General features: G+C 39.7%; 1 protein-coding gene across 1 annotated transcript in view; it reads left to right on the top strand.

Annotated features, from left to right (window-relative positions):
- Window positions 1–287: 287 nt before the first annotated feature.
- The window catches only part of IMPL1 (myo-inositol monophosphatase like 1), a 77,635-nt gene continuing 64,346 nt past the window's right edge, over window positions 288–13,576 (top strand). Inside the window, exon 1 of the mRNA XM_010277855.3 lies at window positions 288–749. Within this exon, the coding sequence (XP_010276157.1) occupies window positions 420–749 (330 nt within the window). The 5' untranslated portion in view covers window positions 288–419. The remainder of the gene's footprint in view (window positions 750–13,576) is intronic.

Below are 13,576 nucleotides of genomic sequence, written 5' to 3'. Positions count from 1 at the left end.
GCAATGCAAATTAAATTTGTATTGATGCAAAATTATGATAGTACAAATGATTTGGATGCAAATTTTAACTTATTTTTTGTTCCAAAATTTATCTTATTATGTTTGATTGTAGTATAAATGAAGTAAAATAAGATGTGAAATAAAATGAAATGATATCTAAAACAAAATTAAACCATAATTTGTGTTCCTTTCGTTTGCACTCTCATGTATTTGTACTAGTACAAATAATTGCACTGCAACCAAACGCAGCGTAACGTCAGACTCAGTATAACTCGTCGTCCGGCAGGTAGATTGCTTTGCTGCACGACCCGTTCTGCAAACATTTGACACTCCACCCGTTACCCCTTACCACATCACACATCCTTAAAGAGAGACCGAGAAAACCTGGGAAATTCTGCTATTTTCCCATAAGCCTGCAAATGGGTCAATCTCTAATTTCTTCAACGACATTTTCTCAGAGTCTGAGACACTGTCAAATACCCAAATCAGTTTTGCCACTTATACAGCAAAATCTGCTTCTTCCATTGAATTTCACTAGGGGTTATTGTAGTTTCAGAAGCCTGGAACATGGGTTCCCCAGGATTATACCCTGCGCCACAACACCCACGAGAAGATTCTGCACGAAATCTCTGTTGTCCGAAATTCCCAATGAGAAGCGATACTCGAAAGTGGGAGCCGAATCAACTGGACCAATACCTTCGAAGCAACTCCTTGAAGTTGTTGAAAATGCTGCGAAGACTGGCGCAGAGGTTCGGTTGCTAATTTTTTGCTTTCCCATTTTAAACTTTTTCTACATTTCTCATTCAAAGCAGAATCCATTAAGTGTATGATGCCGAATCAAACGGACCAATTAATTCCAAGCAGCTTTTTGCCTTTTAAGGTATTGTTGAAGAGTAAAATGTTCCTGAAATTTGCAGTCCTAAAGGAAATTTTAGTTCCTTATTTGAATTCACTTAATCTGATATCCATGTTGGAAATTTATCTTCGAGAGAACTTTTCTGAATAAGATTCAGAATGTTGATGTGATTAAATGGTAAATGAGTTGGAGTTGTTGGAAACTGCAGGAATTATGAAGAAGTTTGAGAAAATTATGGCTGCAGCCCCTGAAGGATTTAAGTGTAATTGAGAATCTGAGCTTTTAGAGTTTTCTAAAACTCTTGGACACACCAAAAGTAATCACATACTTGTTACCACCTTTTGTTCCAAATGAACGTTAGCCTCCTATGGTTTATGTTTCAACTTGATTACAGGTGGACAATTTTAGTTCAATTAGGTAGTGACTAGGTTGGTTTGGTGGAATTTGTAAGTTTAAATTGGAGAAAATGACTGAAATTTGAACAGTCATGCCACTGAAACAGCAAAATACTAGCCGTCTTTGCTAAATATATTTTTACTGAGGCTTGTAATATGTTGTAAGAATGTCTATCAAAGGTATCCTTTTTTGTATGGACTGCCTACCTGAACAGAATTCTAACAAGGGACAATTTTCTGAAGGAGGGTATGATACTGGATTTTGATTATTGTGTTCTATCTGCAGATTGCATAGAGTAGACGAGTCATCTCACTGGAGTGCAGTTTTTTTAATGAGATTTGGTCCAGAATCTGGCACTTGTTTGAGGTGAAGAGTTGCTGTCCTAAATCTGTGGTGGATTTTGTGAAGGGGTGGAGGATGGGAGGTTTGATCAAAAGAGGAATGATGGCCTGGAACATGGTTCCAGCTGTGGTTTTTTGGTGTATATGGCAAGAAAGAAATGCTAGGATTTTTGAAGAAAGGAGCTACTCTAGTGGCTCTGTATTCAAGAAAATTATAAGAAAGATGTTTTTGTGGTTTACCATTCATAAATTGTTTAAAGACAAGGGCTTTAATTCCTTTTTTATATATGGGTTGGGGATATGGCAATACTTGGAAGTTCCTGTACATTCCCTGTTGCAGTCTCTTGTTGAATAGGGATCTTTTATTTATTAATGCAATCCCTTACCTTTTCTCAAAAAGAAAAAAAAAGAATCTTCCTTAATGCTGTCCCATGTCTCAACATTCATGGAAAAGTCACTGTAAACCCATATGGACCCAGAGCCTTGTCTCCAGACATCCCCACAACAGCTTTTCTAATTTCATTCTCCACAAAAGGATCTTCTAACTTCCCAGCCATCACTTCTGGGATTAAATTCCATTGCACTTTTCCCAAAATAGGGCTTTTATTCAATGGAGGAGCGTATAATGTCCTGAAGTGTGATGTTAAAATGTTTTCAAGCTCCCCCTCATCTAGGATTTTATCCCCATTTACCTCAAATTTGTTATTAATTTCTTTTTCCTTTCATTTGCTAAAGCATGAAAACATTTGGTATTCCCATCTCCTTCTTTCATCCATTTACACCTTGATTTTTATCTCCAATTTATTTCCTCTCTTTGAGTAATGATTTCTAGTTCAGCTTTTAATTATCCTCCTTTCCTGTTATTTTCCTATAATAATTCTATCCCCTCTTCTAATTCTGAGAAATCTATATTCTCAATTTGATTCAAAATATCCAATTTCCTTTCTTGAAGTCTCCCAAAAGTTTGCTCATTCCACTCATTCATCTTGGTTTTATAATCTTTTTTTTTGATCAATGACAGATAAGTTTTATTAAAGATTCAAAGCCAAGTACAAGATCAGGGAGAGATAAGCTTTTTTTTGTAGTAAATAAAAAATAAAATTTTATTGAAGAGAGAGGAAAGCTAAAGAGAACAACAGATTACAATATAAGAAAAAGAAAAATTAAAAAGGTGATGAGAAATCACCAATATAGTAAAGATAGATTACTTCATTTTACATCAAAACAAAGCAAGCTACCCTGAAACCCTGCCCCATCCAATTGTTTCCCAAAAGTTTTTCTCAAAGGAGCTTCTTAAATCTTCTCTGAATTCTGGTAAAATTAGAACCCAATCCATTAGTCTTGAGCCAATCCATGTGCAAGTCTTCATCCTGTTACATGCCTTTCCTTCAAAAATTCTTTTATTCCTATCTTTCCATATTTCCTATCAGATTGCAAAAGCAATACAGCTCCAAAAAATTTTAGTTTTTTTTTTTTTTTTTTTTTTTTTTTTGCGTCCTTGTATGTTAGGCCTAGGGGTGAGCATTCGGTTTGTTCGGTTAAAAACTGAACCGAAAAAACCGATTTTTTTACAACTGATCTATCATAGGCTAAAACCAAACCAAAATTGAAATTGGTTGAAACCGACCAAACGAAACCAAAATTTTATTCGGTTATTTTGGTTAAAAACCAAAATAGAAATCCACCCCCAACCAAAACAGAGAACGATGGTTGCAGGATGCAACCTCGCAATCTCTATCATCTGGTTGCTGCCATTAGCTCGCTGCCTTGCTTGTCTCACTCTCTTCTTACTTCTGAGTTCTGAGTCTTCTGACTTCTGGTTCTGGGTTTGAAAGATGGAGATGAGACTCAAGAGTATGATTGTATGAGACGTTGGTTTTTGCCGCTCCCTCTCTTGTCTTCTGCCTGCAGTTTTCACTCTAGGCCAATTAGGAGACTTGGAATCTTTGAAAGTTTGAGAGTTTGAGGCTTGGAGCTGGAGGAGTTTGAGGAAGAGAAGAAGAAGACGAAGAGGAGAGGGTTTGAGTTTAGAGAGTATAGACTAGACTCTATAGAGTAGACTGTAGACTCTAGAGAGTAGACTCTATAGACTAGACTCTAAAGAGTAGAGACTGACGTGCTCAAGAAGGAAAAGAAGGCCTGCAAAGGTTTTTCTCTTATTCTTTTTAGTTTTCCCTTTAGTTAAACTTTATAGTCTTGACATTTAAGTTTCCTCGTATTGGGCTGGGCAGCTTCCACTTTCTATTAAGTCCTACGCAAGTATGCATTGATCTACATATCAACTATTGATAATATTAAACAATTTATATAACTTTAAATCGGTTTTTTCGGTTAACCGATTTGTGAACCATGACAACCGAAACCGAAAACCGATTTTGGCAACCGAAACCAAACCGTAAACCGAAACCAAAATTTTGGTTCGGTTTTTCGGTTTTAACCGAATTATGCTCATCCCTAGTTAGGACAGTATGCCAAGATTTCACTTGGTTAACCCGGTGACCAAATTTCTTTGTCGAAGAGATGGAAGAAGAAGCCCCAAACAAAGAAGGAGAACTTGCAGCCATGGAAAAAGTGAAACACGTCCTCTTCTTTCAATTCACATAGAGACGCTTGCTAGATGAATACCTCTCTGTTTGATATGATTTTGTGTCGGGATGCTGTCTAAAGACACCAGCCATGCAAAAGCCTCTACTCTTGAGGGACTGGATTTCTCCAAATGCCTTTAATCTCTAACCTTTCAACCTGACTTCTAAGAAGAGCTTTGTAGAAAGATTTCACTGTAAATCTTCCATTTCTGCACTCTTTCCACCATCTCTCATCAGGCCTTTTGACATTGATCTCTGCTTCTTGTAATCTGGACTAACTGTATGCATTCTTCCACCTCTCTATCCAGAAAAGGCCTCCTAAACTTTGGAGCCCAAGCCACCAAATCCTGCTTAACTTCATAACATTGTACTATAACAATATTCTTTTCACTTAGATTTTAAAGTGTTGAACATATCTCACTGAGTTTCCCAATTCCCAACCAATCATCCTCCCAAAACTAATGGCGTTACCCAAGCCTACCCTCCATCCTGTCAAGTTGACCATCAAATAATGAAATTTCATAATAACCTCCCAAACACCCAAAGCATAAGATGACGCTACCTCCCTTGAATCCCACCCAAAGATAATAACTCCAAATTTACACTCCACCACCCTTCTCCCAAGAGCTTCTCTCTCAGTCCCAAACCTCTACTCCCACTTTCCCAATAACGCCTTATTCATCACCCTCACCTTTCTAATGCCCAACCTCCATCCTTCATTGCCCTGCAGACCCATTCCTGTTAAACAAGATGGAACTTTTTAACTTCTGAATTGAAGTTCCATAAAAGCTTCTTCTGAATCCTCTTAATCTCATCTGTACCTATAGATGGAACCTTGAGAATTGAAAGATAATAAACAGGTAGATTGGAAAGCAGACTCTTTATTAGTGTAATCCTTCCTCCCAAAGATAAATACGTCCCTTTCCACCCTGCTAGCTTTTGATCTATTTTTTGTATCACTGGTTGCCAGGTTGAGAGAGCTAAAGCCTTTGCACCAATGGGAACCAAATAAAACAGAATTTCTCCCACCAAACAGTTTGAGAGAGCTAAAGCCTTTGCACCAAAGCCTTTATTAGTGCCTTTGCACATTCTTCAAGACATATATTGGGTATGTTCTCCACTCCTATCATCACACTTTTCTTCAAAATTTCAAATTGATTTCAGTCCAGCCAACAATTCAAAGCTTTTCAATATTGCCCTTAGATTTAGCAACTTCTCCACTGAAGCATCCATGAAGACTAAAGTGTCATCAGCATACTGTAGATGTATAATTGTCAGGTCCCCTCTTCCTCCTTTTTTTTAAGCCAACTAATTACAAGCTTTGAATCACCTTCTATTACTAACTTCCTGATAATCAGCTCTTTAGCCTTTTGGATCCCTTCCATAACACCCATAGTTTCAGCTCTTAAAGAATCCCCTTCACCAATTGGGCCTGAGAAGAGGGCAATGGTATTTCCTTCTTCATTCCTGAAAACTCCTCCAATGGCAAAAGGACCTTGATTGCCTTCCCTGCTACCATCAAAGTTAAGTTTTTTTTTTATTTTTTTTGATCAATAACAACTTCAGCAATTTTATTAAAATATCATAGTTACTGCAAGGAAGATAAACACCATCAAAGTTAAGTTTAATGAAACCATTAGAGGGTGGGGATCACAAAGGCCAACCCACCTCCTTAACTGGAGCAGAATCAGCCACCTCCCTCCACTTTCTCATCACCTCAATGCCAGGAACATCTCTAAAAGTATCCAATGACCTAACCCAATGGACCACCTTGATGGTGATAGCTTCAATGACAACTTCTATACTTCTTGTTTTTTGATGGAAGAGTCTTTGACCAGCTTTCTCATCTCCTCCCAGATTGTCCAACACATTGCTGCCCTTGTGCATCTCTAAAGTATTCTTCCCCTCTTCTTTGACCAGCTTAGGAAATTAGAAGCAAATAGGCTTTGTACATTAGGGGGAGGGTTCTGCCACACAACTAATTTGTACAAGGGAAAAGAGCACCAGAAGAAAGAAAGAAATAAAGGATAGTGTACATCAGGGACTGCAATAATAAGGTAGGTACAACATCAGGATTCTCCACACTCCCCCTCAATGTGTAGTCAAGAATCCTGATGTTGTACCTTATTACTGTAGTCCCTGATGTACACTATCCTTCATTTCTTTCTTTCTTGTATTCTCCTTTTGTCCCATAAGGGCTTTTATATATATATATATATATTCTGACTCTTTGGGGTGAGGTTGATTCATTCTGGATTCACCCCTGAATTCTGGTGTTCTTTTCCCTTGTATGGACTAGTTGTGTGACAGAACCCTCCTCCCCATGTACAAAGCCTATTCACTTGTAATTTTAGAAGGAAAGAAGTTTTTTTTTGATGAATAATGAGTGAATTTATCAAAAGATTAAGAGCATGAAAGTTCCCAAATTGAGGCACTGCCACTATATTATTCTATTTAATGAAATAAAATTAAATATTTATTGATAAAAAAAGAAGTTGCTGTCTCACAATGTCAAAATCAGAATTCAGCCCCATAGAAATTTAAAAACTCTGTTTCTTTCCACCAACTTGTTATAAGTTGTTGCATCCTTTGTACTTTTCCACTCAATTGTTTCAAGATGATCAATCTCATGCCACTAGGACTTCAGTTAAATAAATAAATTGATACAGATTTCTCCCATCACTTCAGATATTAAATTCAGTTTTTAACTCATAAGCCCTGGCCACATCAAGAGGTTAAGAATAAGTTTCCTTCATATTATCCCAGATATCCTTGGCTGTCTTTGCCCAAAGATAATTTCTGCTGATATGGAGCTGCATTGAATTGCACATCCAAGTGATCACTAGATAATTCTCTTGAACCCATTTTGTATAAATGGCGTCTTCCTTGGCTGGCTTCTTAGTGTCACCAGTCATATATCTTAACTTTCTTCTTCTCCCAATGGCCATCATGGCTGATTGAGCCCACTCCAAGTAGTTTGCCACATTAAACTTAATTGTGGTGATTTAAAAGGGATTGCTTTTTGTAGAGAACACTGATGTGGGCCCCACGGATGTGGTCCCCATTGTGTTCGTATGACAACACATGTAACCTTTGTTAGTTATGTCAATGTTAGTTGGTAGTTATCTTAGACAGCTTGTTATTTCAGTTTATTATTTGTTTTATTTGCCATGTAAGCATTAAGGGCAATTCTGCCCTTTCCTACATTTAGTGAACATAACCTATAAATACTGAGAGAGTGGCGGCGGCAAATTCATTCGATCTGCCCCTCCTTTCAAAACCCTTGTGTACTTCTGCTTTCTTCTTCTTTCTTCTCCCTCTTCTACTTTTCTCAATCCGAAATCTTTTGGAATTCAAGACTGACTGTAGTCTTGATCGACTACTTGGTATCAGAGCCTATCTAGGGTTTCTCATGTGAGTCTAGTCTAGCCGACCACATGAGAACTGTCTAGGGCTGGAAGCTTACAAAGGACTGTTCGTTGGCTGATTCTTGGAGGTTATCAGAAAAGTTTAGCAGCTGTCCGAAGACTTGTAGAGGCTTGGAGAGTGATTTGGTAATCAGGAAGAATCAGAGAAGGTTAGGGTTCAGGCCACGATTGAAGGTAGCGATCAAAGTTTTCTGGGTAAGTCTTTATTTTTCCCTTGAGATTGTTGTCAGTCAAGATAGGTTGGACCTATCTAGGAGGAGCGGCCGAACTCTCCTATTTTTTCTCAGAGGTGATCAATTTTTTAGGGTTTGTCATTAACCCTACGGCTAGACTTGACTGTGAATTCTTTTGGAAGGTGCGGATGAGCACTGTTTATGTTCTCACAAAGATTTTCCTAACCCTATGATTAAAACCCTAATTCTGCTTCAGCATTATAGATTGCTTTCTAAGTGGTTTTCAGACCTGTTTTGGCTTCCGAGCCTGTTTTGGGGGTGAGAACTGTTATCGGACTGCTTATATTCTGATTGCCGATTGGTTTCAGATCAGATCTGAACTGATTTCATACAGGTTTCTGATTGTGATCAGTTGTTTAAGTGCTGTTTTCTATTGCAGTAACCCTAATAGTTCTTAACTACTGATTCTTAACCAAGAATGGAGTTCAAAAATCAGGGAGAAGGTGTTTTTGGGAACAACAGTTCTGGTAGTATGTCTGAGACTGCGTTTCAGATTACAACTGTGAGATTTGATGGATCCAATTACTTGGAATGGGTCCAATCAGCAATGATGGCTATTGGAGGAAGGGGACAACTTAGCTACCTATTGGGAGATGTGAAAGAATCTTCCAAGGAGGACCCAATGTATACCAAGTGGATTCAGGAGAACTACTTGGTTATGACATGGTTGTGCAACTCTATGCAGCCACATATCAGCCGAAATTACTTGTGGGCAAAGATAGCCAAGGAGATATGGGATGTCACGAAAGAGACCTACTCCCAACCCCTTAATGTTGCTAGAGCCTATGAACTGAAGTGTGAAATTGACCATCTGGAGACTCTTGAGTGGGAAACCAGTCTCTGTTTATTTCTCTACCTTGAAATCTCTGTGGCATGAAATTGACCATCTGGAGACTCTTGAGTGGGAAAGTCCAAAAGATGCACAGACCCATAGAAAGCAAGTCGAGACCAATAGGGTGTTTGAATTTCTGGCTGGCCTGAATTCAGATTATGACATTGTGAGACAGCAGATATTGACAAGAGATAGTGTGACCCTATCTCAAGCCTACTCCCTGGTGCATAGTGAAGAGACCAGGAGAAAGGTTATGATGCAACATCAGCCCTTCCCCCCAACCCTGGCAGCAGTTAAACCTAAGTCTGGGGGTGATACAGAAAGGGACATGAAGGAGGAAGATAAACGGGATCTAGTATGTGAACATTGCAAGAAACCCAAGCATACGAAAGATATATGTTGGAAGCTGCACCCTCATTTAGTCCCAGCAAAACTGAGGAATAAAAGGGGTAATGCTCATATGGCTGTGAATACTGATTCTGCATCCTCGTCGGGCACAAAAGGCACGCCCCTAGATACCTTAGCTGCTGTTCGGGCTGCCCTAATACAGTTGGAAAAGGAGGTTGGAATTCAGCTCAGTCATCTCATCTCATCCACCATCAGCCCTTGCCACATCAGCATTTGCTCATTCAGGTACTCGGGCCTCAGCTTACCATGCTTCAGCTCCAAGTAACACTGAACATTGTTGGGTAATAGACTCAGGTGCATCTGACCATATGACTAGCTTGCCATCATTGTTCACTACTTATCACTTATCTTCTGGTAGAGATAAAGTATCCATTGCTGATGGCTCTCTTGTTCCCATTTCTGGCAAGGGTGACATCAAGTTATCTGATACTATCTCTTTATCCTCAGTCTTGCATGTTCCTAAACTTGATACTAATTTGCTTTCAGTCAGTAGTATTACAAAACATCAGAACTGTTCAATAACCTTTTTCCCTGACCGATGTGTTTTTCAGGACTTGGAGACGAGGAAGGTGATTGAGACTGGTCGTGAGACGAATGGGATCTATCTACTTGGAGAGAGTTCTCATTGGAAAGAGCATGTGGATAAGAAGTCTTTTGTTTCTCAGTCTGTGAGTCTAGTTATGCTCTGGCATAATCGGTTAGGTCATTTATCTTTTCGGTCTTTGAAGAGTGTTTTCTACTTTATTTGAGTCTGTTGAGATGTCAAATTTGAGATGTGAGAGTTGTGAGCTTGCCAAACATTGTAGAACATCTTATTCCTTGAGTAATAAAAGAAGTGGTAATTCTTTTGATATTGTGCATACTGATGTTAGGGGGCCGTATCACATCCCTTCTATGGGTGGGTACAGATGTTTTCTGTTGTTTGTTGATGACTATACCCGTTTTTCTTGGGTCTACCTTATGCGTTCTCGAGATGAGGTTCCCGCTCTGACCAAAAACTTTCATCAGATGATTTTAACCCAGTTTGGGGTCAAAATCAAAGTCCTCCGATCTGATAATGCAAAAGAATACTTTGCCAAGCCACTGGCCTCTTATCTACTCGATCATGGGGTTATTCACCAGAGCACTTGTCCTCATACACCACAGCAGAATGGGGTTGCCGAGAGGAAGAATAGGCACATTTTGGAGGTGGCTAGAAGCATTATGTTTATCTCCAATGTGCCTATCCGTTTCTGGGGTGATGCTATCCTCACGGCAGTGTATCTCATTAACCGGGTTCCTTCACGGGTTCTTGATATGAAGCCTCCGTTTACCCTTCTATACCCAAACGAGGAGTTGTTTACTGTTTCTCTTAAAACCTTTGGTTGTACTTGTTTTGTTCAGCTTCTTGGACCTCATCATTCCAAATTTGACCCTAAGGCCTCCAAATGCATTTTTCTCGGTTATGCACAAACTCAAAAGGGTTATTGCTGCTATGGTCCTATTTCAGGGAGGAGATTTGTCTCGATGGATGTCACATTCTTTGAGGAGGCACTATATTATCCTAGGGTTTCTCCTCAGGGGGAGAGTAGTGAGAATTTGGGTTTTTTTCCTCGGGGGGAGCGCAGTGAGAGTGGGGTTAACTCATCTGAGGTTGTTCTTTTACCCATTCCATTGAGTGATGAAGGTTGTAATGGTGAGGGTTGTCAGAGGGATCATGAGTTGAAAGTCTATCACAGGCAATGCGGGCAGGTTGATCTCGGTATCAGCAGTCCAAGCTAGCCCCAGTTCCTTCTGCGGATCCAAATCCAGGTACTACAGTCCCAAGGCCCACTGAGATACCTTCCATTGTTGTTACTTCCCCTCCTTCTGATGACCTTGACCTCCCTATTGCGGTCCGTAAAGGGAAACGGCGTTGCACCACATCCACAACTCATTGTATTTCCCAGTTTCTATCCTATGATCGCCTGTCTCCCTCTTACAGGTCCTTTCTCGCTTCCATTGCTGATATTCCTATCCCTAGAACAATGCAAGAAGCCTTATCAGTTCTAGAGTGGAAAGATGCAATGAAAGTTGAAATGGATGCCCTTTTGAAAAATAATATTTGGGAGCTAGTTGACCTACCCAAAGGAAAGAAACCAGTTGGATGTAGATGAGTATTTACTGTGAAATATAATGCTGATGGCTCCATTGAAAGGTACAAAGCCCGGTTGGTTGCAAAAGGGTTTACTCAGACTTATGGTATAGACTACTTGGAGATTTTTGCCCCAGTAGCCAAGATGACTACTATTCGAGTTCTATTAGCCCTTGCAGCAAGTTACTCTTGGCCCTTGTTCCAGATGGACGTTAAAAATGCCTTTTTGAATGGAGACTTACAGGAAGAGGTCTACATGCAGTTGCTCCCTGGATTCTATGATATAGAGACATGTAAGAAGGTTTGTCGACTGAATAAGGCATTGTATGGATTAAAGCAGTCCCCTAGAGCTTGGTTTGATAGATTCAGACTAGCCCTTGGAAAATTCGGCTATGTACAGGCCCAGTCAGTTCATACACTGTTCGTTAAAAGAGTGAACTCTTCTTTGACCTTGCTTGCTGTATATGTGGATGATATTGTAGTGACAGGGAATAATAATAGTGAGATCGAGTCCCTCAAACAGCTCCTTCATTAAGAGTTTGAGGTGAAAGATCTTGGTGCACTGTGATATTTTTTGGGTATTGAGGTTGCTAGATCTAAACAGGGGATCATTATCTTTCAAAGGAAGTATGTTCTAGATCTGTTGGCGGAAACTAGAAAGTTAGGTGTCAAGCTTGCCGATACACCCATTGAACAGAATCACAAGATCAGTGCAGAGGGTGGAGACCCTCTTGAAGACAAAGTTATGTTCCAACGGTTGGTTGGAAAGCTCCTATATCTCTGCCTCACACGGCCAGATATCAGTTATGCAGTCAGTACATGCATTCCCCTAGAACTACTCATCTTCTTGCAGCTGAGAGAATATTAGCATACTTGAAGAGATGCCCAGGTAGAGGTATACTGTTCAAGAACAATAATCACATGAAAGTGGAGGTCTATACAGACGTTGATTGGGCTGGGAGTGTTGATGACAGGAGGTCTACCTCTGGATATTGTGCCCTTCTAGGAGGTAACCTTGTCTCTTGGAGGAGTAAGAAACAAAGTGTTGTTTCCCGCTCTAGTGCCGAAGCTGAATACAGGTCAATGGCTAACGGAGTGGCTGAAATCCTATGGCTGAAATCACTACTTGAAGAGTTGGGTATTGATTATGAGAAGCCCTTGATGCTGTATTGTGATAATCAGACGACTATTAATATAGCTCACAATCTGGTGCAGTATGACAAAAATAAACATATCGAAGTTGATCGACATTTTGTCAGAGAAAGGGTCTCATCACAAGAAGTGTGTCCCCCGTATATCACCTCCAACATGCAACTCGCAAATCTTCTCACCAAGGCTGTTCCAAGGAAGAAGTTAGAGGCAGACCTATTCAAGTTGGGAATGACAAATATCTATTCCCAACTTGAGGGGGAGTGTAGAGAACACTGATGTGGGCCCCACGGCTGTGGTCCCCACTGTGTTCGTATGACAGCACATGTAACCTTTGTTAGTTATGTCAGTGTTAGTTGGTAGTTATCTTAGATAGCTTGTTATTTTAGTTTATTATTTGTTTTATTTGCCATATAAGCATTAAGGGCAATTCTGCCCTTTCCTACATTTAGTGAACATAACCTATAAATACTGAGAGAGTGGCGGCAACAGATTCATTCGATCTGTCCCTCCTTTCAAAACCCTTGTGTACTTCTGCTTTCTTCTCCCTCTTTCTTCTACTTTTCTCAATCCGAAATCTTTTGGAATTCAAGACTGACTGTAGTCTTGATCCCCCTACAAGGCCTTTTTCAACAGATTTTTGTTCATTCCCAATAGTCTCAGTAGAAACCACTATTTGCTGATTTGGTCAAGCTTCTTGTGGAAGGAAGAGGTGAAAGCTGTAGATTTTAGCAATAGAAGAGGAAAGGAAAGAAGGGAGAAGAAGGTCAACTAGGATTGTGTATCATAACCCTAGCCGCCAGCCCCTCATTCTATTTATAATTAACTTAAATATGAGATATTACAAAGATGCCCTTAGTAGGGTGGCAACTCAAACTAAATAGTTACAACTCTTGAAAAAATAAAAACTAATGGGCCCAAGGCCCAACAACTTCTTAATTTAAAAGAAAATAAACTAAACGCAAATTGGTCCACTCAACACTCCCCCTCAAGTTGGGAGTAGATGTCACACATTCCCAACTTGCGTAGATCATGCTCCAGCTTATTCTTTGCAACGCCTTTTGTGAGAACATCAGCAAGCTACAGATCAGAAGAAATGTATGGAAGATAAACTTCTCCAGAAGTTACCCTTTCTCTGATAAAATGTCTATCTACTTCAATGTGCTTAGTTCAGTCATGCTAGACTGGATTATGGGCAATATTAATTGCTGCCTGGTTATCGCAGTATAGCATCA

The sequence above is a fragment of the Nelumbo nucifera genome, chromosome 7 (assembly GCF_055504915.1).
Source record: "Nelumbo nucifera cultivar China Antique chromosome 7, China Antique-T2T, whole genome shotgun sequence".
Classification (NCBI taxonomy): Eukaryota; Viridiplantae; Streptophyta; class Magnoliopsida; order Proteales; family Nelumbonaceae; genus Nelumbo; species Nelumbo nucifera.
This window is presented reverse-complemented; position numbering and strand designations above follow the sequence as displayed.